Source organism: Varanus komodoensis, unplaced genomic scaffold (assembly GCF_004798865.1).
Source record: "Varanus komodoensis strain SLA01 unplaced genomic scaffold, ASM479886v1 scaffold7_3, whole genome shotgun sequence".
NCBI classification, from domain to species: domain Eukaryota; kingdom Metazoa; phylum Chordata; class Lepidosauria; order Squamata; family Varanidae; genus Varanus; species Varanus komodoensis.
Window position 1 is genome coordinate 6,005,566 of NW_025336480.1, and position 17,920 is coordinate 6,023,485.

Genomic DNA, 17,920 nt, shown 5'->3' on the forward strand with positions numbered 1-17,920 from the left:
GCCATTGGACAGGTTCCTTGATAAAGTTGTATGAAAAGAAAAAGATTCCATTGAGCCAATAGATAGCAGTGATTCCATTAGTAATAGTGAAAGTCGTCCTACACAATAACCCTCCTCCCTCGTCTCCCTCACACCAGCCTTGAAGGTTTTCAAAGATAAGTACAGGTTAATTTTATTTTTCTTTATATTTTGTATTTTATTATTTTGTATTATATTACAGTATCGTAATCATTTTATATGAACATTTTTGCGTTGTGGAATGAATAATCTGAATTTTCATTATTTCTAATGGGGAAATTCGCTTTGATATACAAGTGCTTTGGATTACAAGCATGTTTCCAGAACGAATTATGCTCACAAACCAAGGTTTTACTGTATTTAAAACATTTAATGTGGTATCATAAACTTGAAACCACCAATTGTAGCATCATAGTGGGCTGGAAAGCACAACTATTTTCCACTACTGATGCAATTTCTGTGACTGGTATGAGATTTGAGTTATGCCATCCAGAAGGCTGCTCCTCTCCTGTTCTATTTGTTGTCAAATGTCTATAATATGTCTAGTCATAATCAAGACTCTATTACAGCCAATTCAACATGCCTAACAATGTTTTATCACCTCTTTTTTGAACTCAGTAGCAGACCATCTCTGCTGAATAACATGATGCTTTGTAGACTTGTGAAAGATTGAAGCCCAGTTTTATAATGTGAAATTTGGGAAGTGGAAACAAAAGATCCTTGCTAGGCATGCAGAAATCCCTTTACAGACATCAAATAGTTATAAAGAAATAGTTACAAAATTTACAGGATTTTTTAAAGAGTGCCCACTCAACCCAAAGCTTACTGCTTGCTTTATCCTCCAACATGTTGAGATTAAAATGCATTTATAAGACTCATCATTCTTTGGCCCGAATCCTCCCAACATTAGACCAATATATGAAAGAAATACTACTCATATTAACCATTAAAAGAACAGTTCTCCACCTGCTGGATGTTTTTTGATGGCCATGCAAACAAAAATCCAGTCACAGTTTTAATAAATGGTATATACTGTCCAGAACTAATGGGGAAACTTGCCACAAATTATGTTCCACTTTAAAATAGCCCACAGCTATCAAATCCAAGGCAATAATATATATACACTTACATGTTTCTTTTTAAGAACTTCTTGGACATCATGAGATTTATTTGCTGCACTAGGTTTTATGGAAGACTTTAAACTGGAAGAACTATAAACCATCTTTGTATGGCTAGTAGAAGTGGGAAATATCTGAAAGTAGCAATAACATTTATTATTAAACACTGGTTGTGCCATGAAGCTTTGTATAAGCGACCTACTTATACTGGTGAGAAATCATCCTTTTAAAGCTGAAACCAAACTGTTGCTGGATCAGATGTCATGATAAACCAGGGTTCTGCTGGTACCTTGGATTATTGAGCTTGAGCAGCATAATACCCCATTCTTTGCACTTGTCTCCTCCTCTATGTGGAAGCTGATAAACTGTAGACCTTCAGATTATTTCTCCCAAGGAAAACCAGAGTAATAAACCAACAAACTACAGACAGAAATTTTCTGGTTGGTTTTGCTAGCTGCTCTAGTTTGCAGATGCAGTCAAGAAGGAGTGACAGTGATATTTTAATATGCTACATACTGCATTTTGATCATGCTTAGAAAGCTTATATATTTATAATAAAAGTGAGAAGTGGATCCCAAGATGTTTTCTGTGCTAAAGATTGTTTCTACAAAATAAAATATTGAACATAGCTAAAACAGTTTTGTGCGCTATTGTGCAATAGTGTGTTATTGGTTTGAAATACATCAACTACAGACAGTTGACTGGTATTTAAAGGCTTCTTAAATACTGGAATAATAAACTGATAACACTTGGCAAAGACAAAAATTTATAGATGTATCTCCATTTTCAAGATCTCCTAGAAATTCAAGATAGAACTAGAAAAAAACACACTAACCATATAGAAAATGGCTAGTAAAGATTACTAAAGAATACCTAACAGACATTATTACACACTCATATTTGCCTACCTGAGCATCCTCTGTAGAAGCAGTGGACTGGCTGGGCAATGAATGTTGAGACTCTGGTTGATTTCCACCTGTTGCTCCAAGACGATGTTTAACTAAGGACTTGTTAAGGACATAGGAACCTGATGTCAATGGTTTAGTGACCTGCAAGGATTCGTATTGAACAGAAAACATGACAATGCATTTTAAAATATTTTCTATTTGGAAGCACCACAGACACAAAATGTTTTTGAAAAAGCATTGAAAAAAGAAAAGCATTCAGGCCTATACAAAGGTACTACACCTTTGGCATATTGCTGTGTGCCGTTACAGGTGGAGTCTGTGTCAGTAATTGCTGCTGCAGGTGAAGCTGATGATGAAGAGGAGCTGGTGTCTGCTGCTGTTGTTGCTGGGATGGCTGTAAGGGCTGCTGCTCGCTGTTTTCTCGGTGCCACAGCACTCGTATAAATCGATTGTTCAACACTGCTTCTGTGCTAGAAATCGCTTTTCTGGCTTCATCATTTGTTAAGTACTGAATCAGAGCTGCTTCAGGATCGTTCTTGAAGGCAACCTAAGGAACAGATATTTAGAATAATAAGTCAGTACTCCCCAACAGTGCTATGTAGAAAAATAAAGCACAAATCATAAAGCTGCCTTTAAGTTTCAACTCCAAGTGTTCAATAGGGAATTCCAAATCTAATGTATTTTTGAAACCTTTTTCTAAAAAGATGCCAAGCAAAACTGTTCCAGAGTTTGAGAAATCTCAGAAGCACTCTCCAATCAGAATGTATTATTTCAAGAAATAAAAACTATGGGGAAAATAAGGCATTTTCTATACATCAAGTCTATCTAAAACTAGCTTTAGCCAACCTAAACCTTTACTGTTTAGTTCAGATGCAGTAGGTGAAAACCAGTTTGAATATTGTACAGTTATACCTTCCAAGCTCAGGACGCCAGCAGTTCCTGAAATATTTGTAAAATATTTTTAAGCAAAATTTGAATGACTTCATACTCCATGTGTGCCACAACAATTATGGGTTCAGTTGTTCTGTTTGTTTCATTTTCATTTTAAATTACATTTAAAAGGACTCCTTTTTACCCCTAATGAAATGAATGGGAAAGTGAAGCTACGCAATGTTAACTGGGGACTATTTTTTTCAAACTAACTTTTAAAAAGGCAAAAATAACACCATTTGCCTGCCTCATAAATTCCATATTTTGTGGCTATCACTTTAGGAGTCCTAGAGTAGTTTTCCTTGTTTTTTTTTTTTTAATTTCCTGTTGTGTACAAAACCCCTACAAAGCACTGCAGTGGTCTACTGAACTCCAGAAACAAATGTAAGTGTAGGGAATCAATTCTTCACATTGGTTTATTTTACAAGAGGAATTAAGAATATAAGAACATAGGAAAGTGATGGTAGATCAGACCAATGGTCCATCTGGTCTAGCACTCCATTCACAGGTGGCAAAACAGCTGCCAACAGGATCCTTAAAGCAGGATGGGTACAAGCTCCTCACCAACTGGTGTACACAGGCATGTCACCTCTGAAAACTGAGGCAGCAGAAGCCTACTAGATATTGGTAGCTTGCTAGTATTACACACATTTACACAGCGAACACACAACACTGATTTTACATTTGTAATTTCCCCCCCTAAAAGCTTACTTCAGCGATTAGGTTATATTGGAACCCTTCTTTCATGTTAATAGGAACCTAGTATTAAATAAAATAAATAAATAAAATGTATTTAAAACTTTTATATGCCGTCCCTTATGCATGGCATCTCGGGATGGCTCACAATCAGTAAAATCAAATACATTAAAACAGTCTTAACAATAAATAACATATAGCCAATAAAACATGACTGTTGCACTAAAATATTAATTTTTTAAATAACGGTTAAATAAAAAGGTTTTGACCAGGTGCTGAAAAGAGCATAAGCTTGGTGCCAGGCAAACTTCTCTGGGGAGCACATTCTATAATTTGGGCATCTCTGCAGAGAAGGCCCTACACAGAGTAGATGCCCTTTTAACCTCCCTTCAGGGAGGGTTCTTGGAGCAGGGCCTCCCATTTTACATTTAAGCATTTTTAATTTCTGTTTTGTTCTCTTATGTTTGCTCTTCAAAAGCTCCAAAGAAAAACAAATATGGAATCTAAGCAAAAATTGTGGGGTACAATGTATTCAATAATTTGTGTCAGACTATGCTTTCAAAATGTGACACTAATTAAAATAATGTTAAACTGGGGTCAATCCATTTATTTATTAAAACTATAAACTATTCCAACAGTCTCATATTTAATTTTATTTCAGTTAATACTTTAGAGATTTGCTGCAGATTGATAACAGATAATGTCTGAAAGGGTGTGTGAAGTTTAAATATATTTATGAAATTTTAAAAAGTATAAAAGCTTTGACTAGACTGTGGAACAAATGCAAATGCGGTGTTAATAACAGTTAATGCTGCATCTTAGTTTTGACAGTAGAGAAATGGGAATAAAAATAAAACAAACACTGAAAATTGAAATTAACATTATAGCAAATAAAAGGAAGGTTTTACTGATCAGGGTGGAGATATAAAGAGTAGCTTACAATATAAAATTAAAAACACAATGAAAAATGCTTTCTAAAACAGCACATTACAGCTTAAAAGGAGTAGGATCAAAAATTAAGGCAATCAGCATACAAATTTCATAAAGCAGATAAATATACTGAAACATTTGGGGAGATAAAATGTTTTATCAGTGGTGTTTTAAGAGTAGCACCACTGAGAAGACCCATCCTCTGGTTACTACCCAGAACATCTCAGATGGAGAAACCTAAAATTTCACTGAGATGTCAGTGTAATTAATTATTTAATTAAGTGTAGGAACAGTCACATGTGGACAAAGGAATCCATCAGGTAGGTTCAAAGGAATAAAGGGCTGCAAAAGTTCAAATCAGATTTTTTTAAAAAAACATTTTATTCAGAGTTTAGTTTATATCAACCCAAACACAATAATAATAAAAAGTCAAAGTAGAAAAGGCTGATGGAGGGAAGGGAGGGCCAATATTCATAGGTTTGGTGATTTTTTTGAAGAAAACTGTCAACTTTTCTTCAGCATGATGTTCAATTGTTTAAGTCATGCAACATTTTTAAATCATAGCCCTTGGAATTACCAGGAATTCTAAGCAGAATACTTAATTGATGCTATCTACATATAGCATTTGGCATTCATCATTTTCCCTAAGGCATACTGTTAAAGAGTTATGAACTTACGAATGAGCAACCACAACAAAATACATATTTAACCACTATAGCAATGAGCTAACTTCTTGATGTAATAGAACTGCTATAGGATCAATCTACTCCATGTGAGTTTCGGACAGAGTGTTTCTTTAAACATAAATCTAAAGCTAGATTTTAACAAGTACCTTGGGATCAAAAAAAAGTAAACTGATAAAGTGTATTTAACATTAAAGAATTGTAGAGTTGGAAAGGATTCTGGAGTTGATTCAGTTAATTCCCTACTCAGTGTAGGATCAAACACAGCATCTTTGAAGTAGCTATTCCAAATGCTTTAAGTATTCCCCAGTGAGAAAAGATCAGTTCCACTATCAAATCATGTGTACTGTTCGGGCGTCTCTCCTAACGTTTAGGAGAAACAAAATCTGCTCCCTGCAATTTTCATCCATTGCTTCTAGTCTGGTCCCTTGGAGCAACCAGGCAGCATAACTACATTACCTGAATGTTGACAATTGTTCCAAATTTGCTGAAATGTTCATTAAGTTGAGTAATATTGTTTAGTTCTGGTGGTATTTTACGAACTTCCAACTTGGTATTTGTATACTGGTTTTTCTTCAAGAATCCTGGCTTATTCTGGTTATTAGCTTGTCTGAAAAAAAATGGTAATGCTTGGATCTTTTTGATTTTAAAAAGAAGAATGTTAAATACAAAAGCAGAAGGGCAGTACCCATCTCCCATTCTCTGTTGACACCATCAAGCAATTTCCTTCCTACCTATCAGGGCTAATGAGCACAGATACTTGTTTTATATAAACTCACCTTATTCAGATTACAGTTTTCTTAACACTAGATTTCTTTAAATAGCTGGAATTACAAAATGAGATAGGGTGAATCTGTATGAAACAACAACTCACCCTATGGACAAAACCATGTGTGGACTGTTCGTGAAACAATCCACAGTGAGCATGACAGATGAACAGGCTCACCATGAGTTGTTCCTCCCTTCAGTTCTCCAAGTGGTATCCCTTAGGGCACAAGCTGTCTTTTTCCTCCATACCTGCTTCAGTTGTGAACTTTTTCTTTTGCACAATCAGGAGGATCAGATTTTCTTTTTGCCCAAGAAATGTGAGGGAAAGTCCTTTCTATTGTTGGTCTTTTGCAGTTTCCCAAGGGTCACAGCTTTTCAATTTGCTTTTTAGTGTCAGCTGTCAAATGCAGATGGATGAGACAGGATTTTATTGAGGCTAAATTACCAACACTTGACAGCTGTTAAGCTGTCAACTGGAGACCACTGGCAAGGGGAAAAGCAGCAGAGTAGCTGCACCAGAATAGAGTAGTTTTAAGATCTTATCCTTAGTAATGCAATAATCTCAATTTTAATTGTTCAACTGACAGTTCTCAGTGCCCTCTACTTTTTCAAGTCTTCCTAGAAGTTACAGCTAGTCCAAAAAGGAAAGCTCTTAAAAGCACCTTTTTGTAGCTCCTTTCAGAGCTGTTACTTAGGTTTCTTAACAGTTGTCAAAATAGGCAGCTGAGTGAAAAGGTTACAGTAAATGAGGAGCCCCATTTGATCTGTACTATTTTACCATCTCTATTTTTCTTAATAAAAGTGTTCAATTGCTTTTTAATGTTTGTTCAGAAATACACACAGATTTCAAGACTGGAGGAGAAACACATGCAATTTCATGACTGGTAAGTAAAAGGAAGGAAACTTGCATATATATTTACTTTTTTTATAGACCCTTTTGAGGCTTTTTGAGAGCTGTTAGGAAGCCATAGCTGTGAAAAAGAGCCATAAGATTGTCCTCTCTGTACTAGATGGCAACTTAGAGATGTGTTAAAAAGGTGGAGGGCAATGAGAAGTGTCAGCTCAACACAAGACATCAAGATTGTATTGCTAAAGGAGACATCTTAAGCTCATCCCCTTTAGGTGCACTAACTGCTGTGCTGCCCCACTTTTGGTGCTTTCCAGTTGACAGCTAGGAAGTAACAGTTATCATATGATCTTAGGTTTGTCTACATGGAGTTGCCTCATCAATCTATTCCCATTTGGCAGCTGAAATTGACAAAGGCATTGACCAAACCAGACCATATATTGGAAAACCATAAAAACACACTAGTGCAGCTACAAAAGATTGCTTTTTTTAAAAGACAACATTTGAGCAATTTTTTCGGGGAGAGGGAAAGAATCAAGCCAGTCATGGTAGCTCCACAGTGCTTCTTGGGCACTTGTGGAGGGGCTGTCACTGGCTCTCTGTTACTGATAAGTGAGATCATTAAGGGATTTTGCTGTTCTTGCTGAGAAGCTCAGTAGTCCATCCCCAGGGATATCAGGCTGGTTTTTTGGTTAAAACAAACAAACAAACAACAACAACACACAAAAAGCAAGCTAATCTGCTAGAAGCAGACTGGGCTCAAATGATCTGGCAACCCACCATGGCTAATTACTCTAGTTTCTCACTCTTCCTACAGCATTAATAATTTTGAAGTAATTAGTAAACACAGTTTTCTCTACTGAGGCACCTAGGTTGCAAAACTAATTTTTCTCAGTTCTTTTGGCTTCTTTCTTTAAGAAAGCTATTTTAAAAAAAATAATTGACCAATTTTTTTTATATGGGTCAAAGTTTTGTTGCTTTATCTTTATGATGAATTGCTTTTACACAAGCCACCTCAAGTTTATTTTATAAAGAAAAGCAAGGTATAGTTTACTAATTATTTTATATAAGTTACTATGTCAACTTTTCATTATCTTCTAAGAAGTTCCAAGTTTTTAACTTTTCTTTCCATAAGGGTAAATGCTCTATCCTATGACCATTTTAGTTTCTTTTTACACAAACATGCACATCTTATACTTAAATGTATTACAAATTTATTTGACAATATTGGTATGTATAATAGCATTGAAGTTTTGTATAATCATTTTCTTAATAATGTTCAACACAACCTGCCTTTTCAACTCAGTTTATGATTCTGCCCAAGAATTGAAAGGTGAGGAAAAGGCTACAGAAGGGCTAGTTCTTCCTACTTTTCAAAGCCATTGGCTGAATAATATGCCAACCAGAATCTGCATTATGTTCCAGCCATTGCAAACAATATGAAGTGAATTTATTTCTACAGAGTGCTAAATCTGGATGTAAATATATAAGCTATAATCCTTGACCAGGCAGATTCATTGGGTAATTTTGAACCATCTTTTAGGACTTCACGGCATTGTTAAAAGTCCCCATGTCTTGTGACAAAGATCAAATTTATTTAAGCTGCAAAGTAAGGTTTTGAATTACATGAAGATGCAGGAACAGTAGTAGTGCTTACTGCACAGACATGATGGTTATACTGTAAATATTAAGACTAAATGGTGCATGGTCCAATCTATCTCACAAGAGTAGCTTGGAACAAAGTGAGACAAGGGTATACAATAACTTGCTCTGGCCCTCAATGACAGAATGAAAATCAGCCAAATTCACCATATCATGAAAGAAAGACAAAGCACTTGCAACTGAAAATGGATAGCGGAAGAGAAAACATTCAAGCACAAAGTGTCAAATTCCAAGTACTTTAACATTATAAAAACACAATAAGAATTATTGAATATTTCTCATGAAGAAAGTGAAAGTAAAAATTATTTCCAAGCTGAGGAGAACTGATTTTAGTTGCCAATGTTTATTAACATGTAAAACTCTTACTTTGTAATCCAGGGTTTCTTTGGAGATGGCCCTTCTACAGTGTTTGAAAGTCTCTTCCTGTTGTCTGGCTCAAGCACCACTCTGGATACATTACTGCTGTTACTTGCAATGCCTACTGGAGGCTCAGTCTGAATTATAATATTAGCAGCTAGAAAGAAAGCAAAGGTTTGTATACTTGCAATGGACTAGAACTTTATCATTTTTATAAAATGGTGAGTGCTGGGTATGCTTGCCAGGAACTCAGATTCTGGGCTGCTCCAAACAGGACTGGAGTCTGGAAAGCCTAGCCTGAGGAATCCAATAGACTCCTCACACATTCCCAGCACAGAGGTAATTGCAACTCCCTGCAAATAGGGGCCACATACTCATTGGAACCCAACCAGTTATAGCCAAGTACACAGTTATATTGACATTTTCTTGATCCAGCTGTTTGGTCATCAGCCTTCACAGTTTCTATAACCCTCAAAGAGGACTCAAGTATTGGAAGGTAGGTAAATACTGTAGCCAACATTTAGAATGATAGGAACTACAAAAATATTGTATCTTCAACTTCAGTAGGGGCATTCACATAAAGCCTAACTGAGATTGGTTCAAAACAACAAAGCATTGATTTTATTGGACCTTAATACAATTGTCCATAAATCTAGATCATTGCTAGAGATGCAGGGCTTCTAAAACTCATTTTACATATACACAGCACTCGCACATACTGGTGAAAAATTGTAGGTTAATTAACTCAAAATGTGCCATGGTGCATGCTTGAAGGTTCAGCAAGTCTGTTTTGCTTTTGTGCATGGAATGGGCGTGGGTGTCATCTGGATGTTTGCCTCAGGTAGCAAAATGTTTGTTTGGCCCTGGTCCCTTCTGCTTGTAGAAGAGGAAGTCTAAATCCAACTCATTAGTTTTAGAGGCTGGAAATATTATATCATGATAAACACTCTTCAAATTAAAACTGGAGAAGGGGAAGCACTGCACACAGTCCAAGAATGCCAAAGCCTTAGTGTTACCTTACAGTGCAAATAACTAAACCCCTCAAAATTTGGACTTGGGGAAACAATTCTTCACCTCTTGGGTTTGTATCCATATCACCAGAAGTTAGGCCAATAAGATTTGGCCGTTGCATTGGTGTCCTTGAAAAGAACTGGCGATACTGAGATCTGCCTGTACTGGTAATACTAGGAGCTTCTGGATTATAACCATCTGGTTCATACGTATCTAAGTGAAAACAGAAAAATACAGAATAGATTTAGATTTTGATAATAATACAATGTTGTTTAAGTAAACACTATGTATTTAAATCAAGACTACTAATTTATATACCAACTTTCCTTTATATAAAGTGCTCAAGCTGGCTAACACTAAAATGTAAGAAAACAGCAAATTATAATTACAACATCAAAACAAATCAGTTGAACTTGTATTATAAAAGAAATAAATAGCACCAACCAAAACCTATTTCAGCAATCAATTTAAAAGCTCAAAGACTGGCAAGATATACTAAATTGTAAACTGTATTATTTTGATCAATTTTTATTTCCTATTTTGACATTTTCTGTATCATCATATGCTTCATATAGAACACACATCCACCAGTGATCCTGACAGATTTCTTTTCTCTTGCCAATACTAGCAATCGCATGGAAAAGGGCAATTTGTATAACGATTGCAGGGCTGGGGGACAGAACACTTGTGGTGGAGATCTGGCAATGGTGGTGGAATTAAGGCACTCATTTGCAGTAAAGATCTTTGGGCACATAGCCCCCAAATGTTGTGTACTCCAGTGCAGAACATCCAGAATCGAGGTTCAAACAAATTACTTCTAAAGAAAGCCATCATCTGGAAAAAGAGTAGGCTATAAGGGAATCTACCTGACATTATTCATAGAAAATATGAGGATATCATTTTTTTAAGAACTGAGGAAGAAAATGTCAGCGATTTTTTCAAAAATCCAGTTATGTTGGACTAGGGTCTTCATTCAAATGTAGGCAATTTAGATTGATATACATTTACTTCAGATAAAGTACCTAACAGTCAGCATTCATGATCTGATTTAGACCAGTTTGGATGTTATGCTAAGATTGAACTCTTGGCTCTTCTTGCAAGCAGAAGTGGCTAAACAAACCCATAGACCCTCTGTTTGTTGCTTGTCCACTGTGATGTCTGAACAATGATTCTGGTTTCTGTTTTCTAAAAGAAGCCTGTGTCACAGGCCAACAGTAAACAATGATTTAAAACTGAATTGTACAGGGAAGGACAAGCCAGAATTCCTTGTTTGGATATGATAATTGAACCAGAGATGGAGAATCCATAGTTAGCTGTTCCTACTGGCTGGAGCTGAATTACTGACTGAATGCACTACTTTATCCTGGTAAGTCAAGATTCTTCAAAAGTTTGTTTTTTAAATAACAGGAAGTTAGGACACATATCAACTAAAATTCTTTCAGTTTTTGAGAAATTCAGTGAAACATGGATGCCATGGGGCATTTTTAAAAGAATTTTAAAATATATGTCACCCAATTGCTGGAGCTGCATGCCTGAAAGTGAAGCTTAGGATTGGAGGGAAGACTCCAATTGTTATGCACCATTCCTCCACTCTTTCCACTTTTCTAACACCACATATTAGTCCAAAAAATCTTCAGCTGCTAAACCCAACCTCCTGATTCTCATTTCCTATTTAAATACACAATCAGACATGGGTAATATGATGCTAGAAGGCAAAATATGATTGGTGCTTAATTATTTCTATATGTCTATGAAGAATGAGGACATGATACAACTTTGCATAATTTATTCTGAATACCGAAACATGAATTTCTTTGGCACCTGATACTTCTGCTGTGCTCTAGAAAAATTTAATATATGAGTACTGTATCTTGTAATATCTGTGATATATACGATGTCTACTTCAGTGGTCTTATATTCAAGTACATAATTTGATTTAAATCCACGATTCACAACTTTAGTAGTGGTTTAGTAGTGGTTAATCTTTATTCACACCTGTTAACTTACTAGCATAATTCTGGGCACTAAAACTAAGTAATTTTTCCATTGTCTGTTTCAAGCTAACCTTATTTGGTTCAAACTAACCTTATTTTAGACACTGTGAACATTCTATCATTTTATATAAGCAATACATTTATTACACATAATCCACGTCACACCTTCCACCTATGTCTCACATGACAAATATAGGTCCTAATAGGGGTCTGAAAATGTTTCAGGAATCCTTTCATGAATTCATAGAATTGTAGAGTTGGAAGGGGCCATGAAGGCCATTGGGGCCAACTCCCTGCTGCTGTAGGACACCAAGTTACACCAGTTGCTGTAGTACATATTTAATGAAAGACAGGTACACTTGAAACATACGGTAACAACAATGTCATGTGTGAAGTAACTTTAACAAAAGACATCACACCCCGCTATTTCATGTCTGCCACGTGAACAACTTTGTAAAACTGTATTTGCTTACGTTCTGATACTGAATATAGAAGGTTTTGGGGTAGTGGAGGAGGTAGTCTTGCTCCCACTGGTGCAAGGCTGGGCACTGGAGTTGTTCCTGGCTGATCACGGCTGTTGATTAAACTTGACTGGGATAAAGGAGGCCCTAAAATGAAACATAAAGATTTTAAGAAGTCTAGTCAGGTCACTTCTCTCTTTACAACACCCAGAAGGATCACCCTTCCTCTCAGTACCTTCATGTGGAATATTTTATTCTAGTCAAAGTCCTGTTTCAACTTGGCTTCCTTACCTCTATTAATTACTCTGATATCAAATTAATTCACATCTCTTGCTGCTCGCACCATGTAATACACTCTTTAAATATCTACATACATCATAAGTTTCACATTCTTATCCTCAAAGCCTCCCATGACCTTGTTTCCACCTCTATCCCTATATTCATGAATTCAACTTTGCCAGCTTCAGCTGCCCTAAGGTCTTCTACTCTAACGTCTTCCTCTGTCTCTGCTGCTTCTCCTTACAGCTGAACTGCTTTCAAAAACATCTGCCACCTCCCCATTCTAATCCTTCTTCCAACCCACATTTCTGGGAAATCTTTGGCACAACCCGAAGATTCATTTGTAAATGAGTGTAAGATATGGATCAAATAAATGCATACCCTTCTTCTGTGTACCCTTGCCTCTATTTCCCTCCCCTACCTCTGGTGTAGAATAATTTGTTAGTCCCTTGTGGCCAGAATCTGTTCTCTTGAACTTTGTAAAGTGTCATGCTGCATGAATAATATTACTTGCAACATTTTATGTTTTATTTGCAAGTACAACTCTCTGGCTGACGTACATAAAAATTAAAAACCAAAAATGCATCTTTATCTTTACTCCATGGACCTTAAGGCAATGTACATGATTCATCCGTCCCTTGCTCTCATTTTATCCTCAGAGCAGCTCTGTGAGGAAGATTAGACTGTGAAATAGTGGTGACCTTGGGCTAATAACTGAGTTTCATAAAGGAACAGGGATTTATAGCTGGGTCTCTTAGTTCAACACTCACCACAGCACGGCAGCTTACAAATGGCCACAGTAACTAAGATCTGAACCTGCAATTATCAATGTTTGTATAAAGGATCCCCCTCCCCAAAATATTACTTTTAACAAAGCCAGAATGACAGGATAGCACTAATTAGAGTTAAGGTGAATTCCGGGAAAGCAATCCCCTCTCACGCTAGTATAATTTTCTTCAGTATTCAGCCTTAAGATTTCATACCCAAATAATTGTTATCATCCAGGGTTTGTTTCAACCACTTTTGTCACCTCTGCAATCTGATGAAACCAATGAATAACCCATGGTTCCTCATTTATATGTAGCCACCACTCATGGTGTAAACAACCCAGAATTCACAATCTCCAACCAAATCATAGGTTTTTTTTCTGGCTTGTTTTCTGGCTATCATACCATGTTTAGTGTGGTGAAGCTTGGTTATCATGCCATGTTTAGAGTGGGAAAGCTTCTGTGGTTAATCCATAATTTAACAGCTCATACCACAAATTAGGTTTATGTACAAATCCAGCCACAGAGTATGAGAATATGAGCAAACAGGGGATAATGTTGCCCCTCGCCCTACTTTCAACTTATGGTCCAAAGAAAATTTATACAATTTGAGTATGAATTATATCAAGCACAGAAAGGAACAGATTAAATCTCTGGTACAATTCAGAGAATTCTTTTATTTTCTTCAAATATACTTCTGAAAATTCACATTTGATAAGAATACTTGAAGGTATGCCAGCAATGCTAATTAAAGCAAGACAGTCAAACTTCCTATTTGGTTGGAGAAACATTTACCAGCATGGCTTTAAGTCCAATACTGTACCTGGAACCAACTTGGAAATAGTATTCTTTGGTGTCTACTACTTATGTTAGTTTGCACTCCATGTTTCTCAGCAAACCCCCATGGTGAGTTAATATGCTTTGTCTATTACTTCAGCGGCTTCTAGTTGTACTGTTTCAATGAAGGATGTTATGAATTTGCAGGGTTGCATTTTTACTTACAAAATAAACTGGTAAGAGTTTTGCTTTTACTTAATATTCTGCTATATTAACATCCCATCGAAATTGATTTTTGCATAAACTTTTAAAAAAATAGTATCACTTTTTCCAATGATCTAAAAGAGGAACAGTCAGTGGTTGGTCATAGAGGCTTCTTTCTCCACTGCTCATATGGTAACTGCATGGTGCTTCACTTCCATAATTATCTGCCCCAGGGTGCCTTCCTAACAACCACAGAATCCTAGAACAAGCTAGGATTTGCCTGGTTGGATTATATGACAGCTTGTGCTAGGCGATTATGGAAATGAGATAGTATATGAACAGCACATGTAAGGCAGGAAAAGGAAGCCATCCTTTTTTTAAAATTTCTCAATCATGCAAAGTGAATCAATGCCAGGATTTTTAAAAATTTACCCTTTTAATTGTAGAAGTATGCCAAGTCCAAAAATCTCATAATTCTTTTGCTAGTTTTCCCTCCTGTCCATTTAGAATATATTTACTTGCTATTTAATACAGCTTAATAATAAGCAGATAAATATGTAGCAAAAGGAGTGAAGATATTTAAAAAGGATCTCAGCAGGCTGATTTTTTCATATTTAAGGAAAAGGTTTGAATTAATCATGTGTCCCTCTTATTCCTCCTTCAACTGCATTGTACTTTTCATATGATTATCTATTTCTGCTTTCTACTGTGTGAAATGATCCAAAGCACTTTAGTGGGAAGCTCTGTTCTATCTTTTTAGCACAGTCTCACAGCCACCTTTCTTTTGCTTTTAATAGCTCTCACAACACTTTTGTCCACAGAGAATTCATGTTTATCAAATAAATATCCAGTGGTCACAACCTCAGTGAGAGTGCACATGAACTCCTCAACTCATTCATTTCCAGACCAAGAAGAGGAAGAGAATCAAAGCTAGTCTGCTTCAAAGTACAGCTGAATTCTTCTTTCACCCAGTTTTACATGATAGCTAAATGAAACCTTCATGTATCATCATGCCTCTAAATACCAGTTGCAGCAGGAGGGAACAATAGGCAACACTGCTGTCTCCATTCTATTTGTATGTTTTCTAGAAGCATCTGGCTTGTCATTGTTGGAAATGGAATTTCAGTTCTTAAGTTTTTCATTATTTATTTGCTACAATGAGTCCCTTTATTTATAACCCTGTATATCTACTTCCAAATATGGCATTTTGCTTATCTAGCTATCCATCAAGCTGATCTTGCACTTTGTCTCCACCCCTCAAAACAGTATTAAGAGCTAAATTCAGTTTCACTCAACTACTTAATGTAATAAAATGTTCCCACAAGAAAGAAAAAATAAAAAAGAGTGGGGAGCTCCTAAGAACATAACTGAAACCCAACTACACCAGGCAGGGAAAGTCTGGGAGGCAGGGCAGTTCATCTACCTGGAGAGAATCAATGCTACTGGCCCTACTTGCTGACCAGAGGGAGGGAATAAGCTGAAAGCATGGACTGCCCTCTAGAAAGTATAAAGGCAGGTGTCTACTTTTCCACTAGTTATTTTAATGTAGACAATTCCCTCTACATTTTTTTTATAAAGTAAAACGTTTTGTAGAGTAAAAAGAGGAAGATATTAGACTAAAATCCCAAGGATGACTATCAGGTAGGGCAATCAAAAACAAGCTCCAAGAGTCACTGTGCAACAAAATAGTAACAGAGAACGCTCTGACAGTATACTGAATATGCACAAAACAACCATACCTACCTTGACAACTAAGTATCCATGAAAGGTATGAGAATTACCATTGAAGCACAGCTAGAGTATCTTCACCCTCCACCAACTGTGACCTATTGTACAATCCTCATTTTTGCCTAATGTTTGTCCAACTGGACATCTTTCTCAAAGACGTGAAATTACAATGCTGTAAACTTAGATGGAATGGTCATCCTACTTCAGGTTCCTATTTTACATTTTTCGTTTAGCCATAGTCTCTAGCCTTCCCTTTTGCTCTAGTCTACAATATAACTATCTATTTCTTGTCGGCCTTTTTTTTGCCCCTTCCACTACTTGAAAAAACTTTCAGTCATTCAGAAACTCCACCCAAACCTAAACTAATACTACTTGGGGGGGATTCACATTTATTACTAAAAAGGATTTGTTTAAAAATGTATGCTCAACACCCAGTTTGACAGCCTTGGAAAGATTTTCTCAAATCCAAATCATATTCATTTTGAGTAACACAAAAAAAGCAACAAGCTCAAAGTTGTTTCCTCATATGTCAACTATACAGCCTGAATACTTGTTCACAGAAAGCTTCACTGCTGTAATAGTAATAGATGTTTAGGTAGCAATCTTGGACAATTATATGCAATAGCAATCATTTTTCTGGCTTCTTCTAATATTACAATATAGGGGAAAAAACTCCAGAACTCCTTCAGTGTGTCTTGTTTTGGTTACTATGGTTATATATTCAGGCAACCAGAGTACTTTAGTGCTATTTATACAGAAATCTTACTTGGTATAGGAATTCTAACAGGTGGTGGTGGTCGAGGATGTACTTGAGGGCCTGGCATTCTCATGTTGTGAGCTGGGCCTCGTGTAGGGGGCATTAGCATTCCAGGAGGAGGAAGTCCTGGAGGTGGTGGAGGAAAAGGAATCATACTTGGCAAAGATACTTCATCAACAACTAGTGGGTCATTTCCATGATCAAACTGACAGAGGTCACCAAGTACACAAAACCCTCGTTCTGGAAGAAAAACAAAAGAGCAAACTAAACAAAAGCAAGGAAAATCACATCAATATGTCATCTGTAATAATGGTAAACAGTGTGCACACTTTTTGGGTTGAGTGTCTTCAACAGATTAAAAAGAAGTTTTGGGGGCAGGCAAAAAATATATGTACCAAATTAATTATAGAATAGAGCATAAAAATCAACACTGACACACATGTTTTCCTTGCAGACTGCTACTAACTCCTACACACATCCAATCTTGTGCAACTGGTACTGCAATGTGCAACAGCACCACACTGTTCGGATATTTTCCATACTATTTTAGACTGGAACAGATATTGGCATTATGTTAGCTTGGGCTGAACAGAATGCCTTTTCAAAAATATTTTCTTTACAAATGCATAACTGCTATAAAAAAGTAAGGAGACTTATGAGAAGGAAAAGATTGAAAGAATCCTGTCTGTCCAACAACAATGCATAAGATTGTTGTGTATTTTAACCTTTGCCCTCCCCCAAAATTACCTTAGACACAATTATGTTTGATATAAACACCAGTCAAATATTTGTTACATTTGTGTGTACAACTTATGAACATATATGATTCAGTCCACCAAGCAAGACTGACATTTAAATGTTGGCATCATTGGCACCTGCCAAGTCCTATATGCCTAGAAGGGACTACTGTTTAACTACAGAGCTTCCTAGCCCTGGTGGTCTCCCTCTTTAACTGTTGCTTTCTTTCACTTGCCCTCCTCAACTATGACAAGAAAACTGAAATGGAAAAGCATCCTTCATTTGCC

General features: G+C 36.5%; 1 protein-coding gene across 2 annotated transcripts in view; it reads right to left on the reverse strand.

Annotated features, from left to right (window-relative positions):
* Positions 1 to 17,920, reverse strand: part of RBM27 (RNA binding motif protein 27) — a 46,496-nt gene that overhangs the window by 14,876 nt on the left and 13,700 nt on the right. For both annotated transcript variants that reach the window (XM_044454308.1, XM_044454309.1), the window contains 8 exons: positions 16,905 to 17,135; positions 12,396 to 12,530; positions 9,992 to 10,141; positions 8,927 to 9,074; positions 5,743 to 5,893; positions 2,325 to 2,591; positions 2,045 to 2,185; positions 1,148 to 1,270 (listed from right to left, as the gene is read on the reverse strand). In XM_044454308.1, the coding sequence (XP_044310243.1) occupies positions 1,148 to 1,270; positions 2,045 to 2,185; positions 2,325 to 2,591; positions 5,743 to 5,893; positions 8,927 to 9,074; positions 9,992 to 10,141; positions 12,396 to 12,530; positions 16,905 to 17,135 (1,346 nt within the window). The remainder of the gene's footprint in view (positions 1 to 1,147; positions 1,271 to 2,044; positions 2,186 to 2,324; positions 2,592 to 5,742; positions 5,894 to 8,926; positions 9,075 to 9,991; positions 10,142 to 12,395; positions 12,531 to 16,904; positions 17,136 to 17,920) is intronic.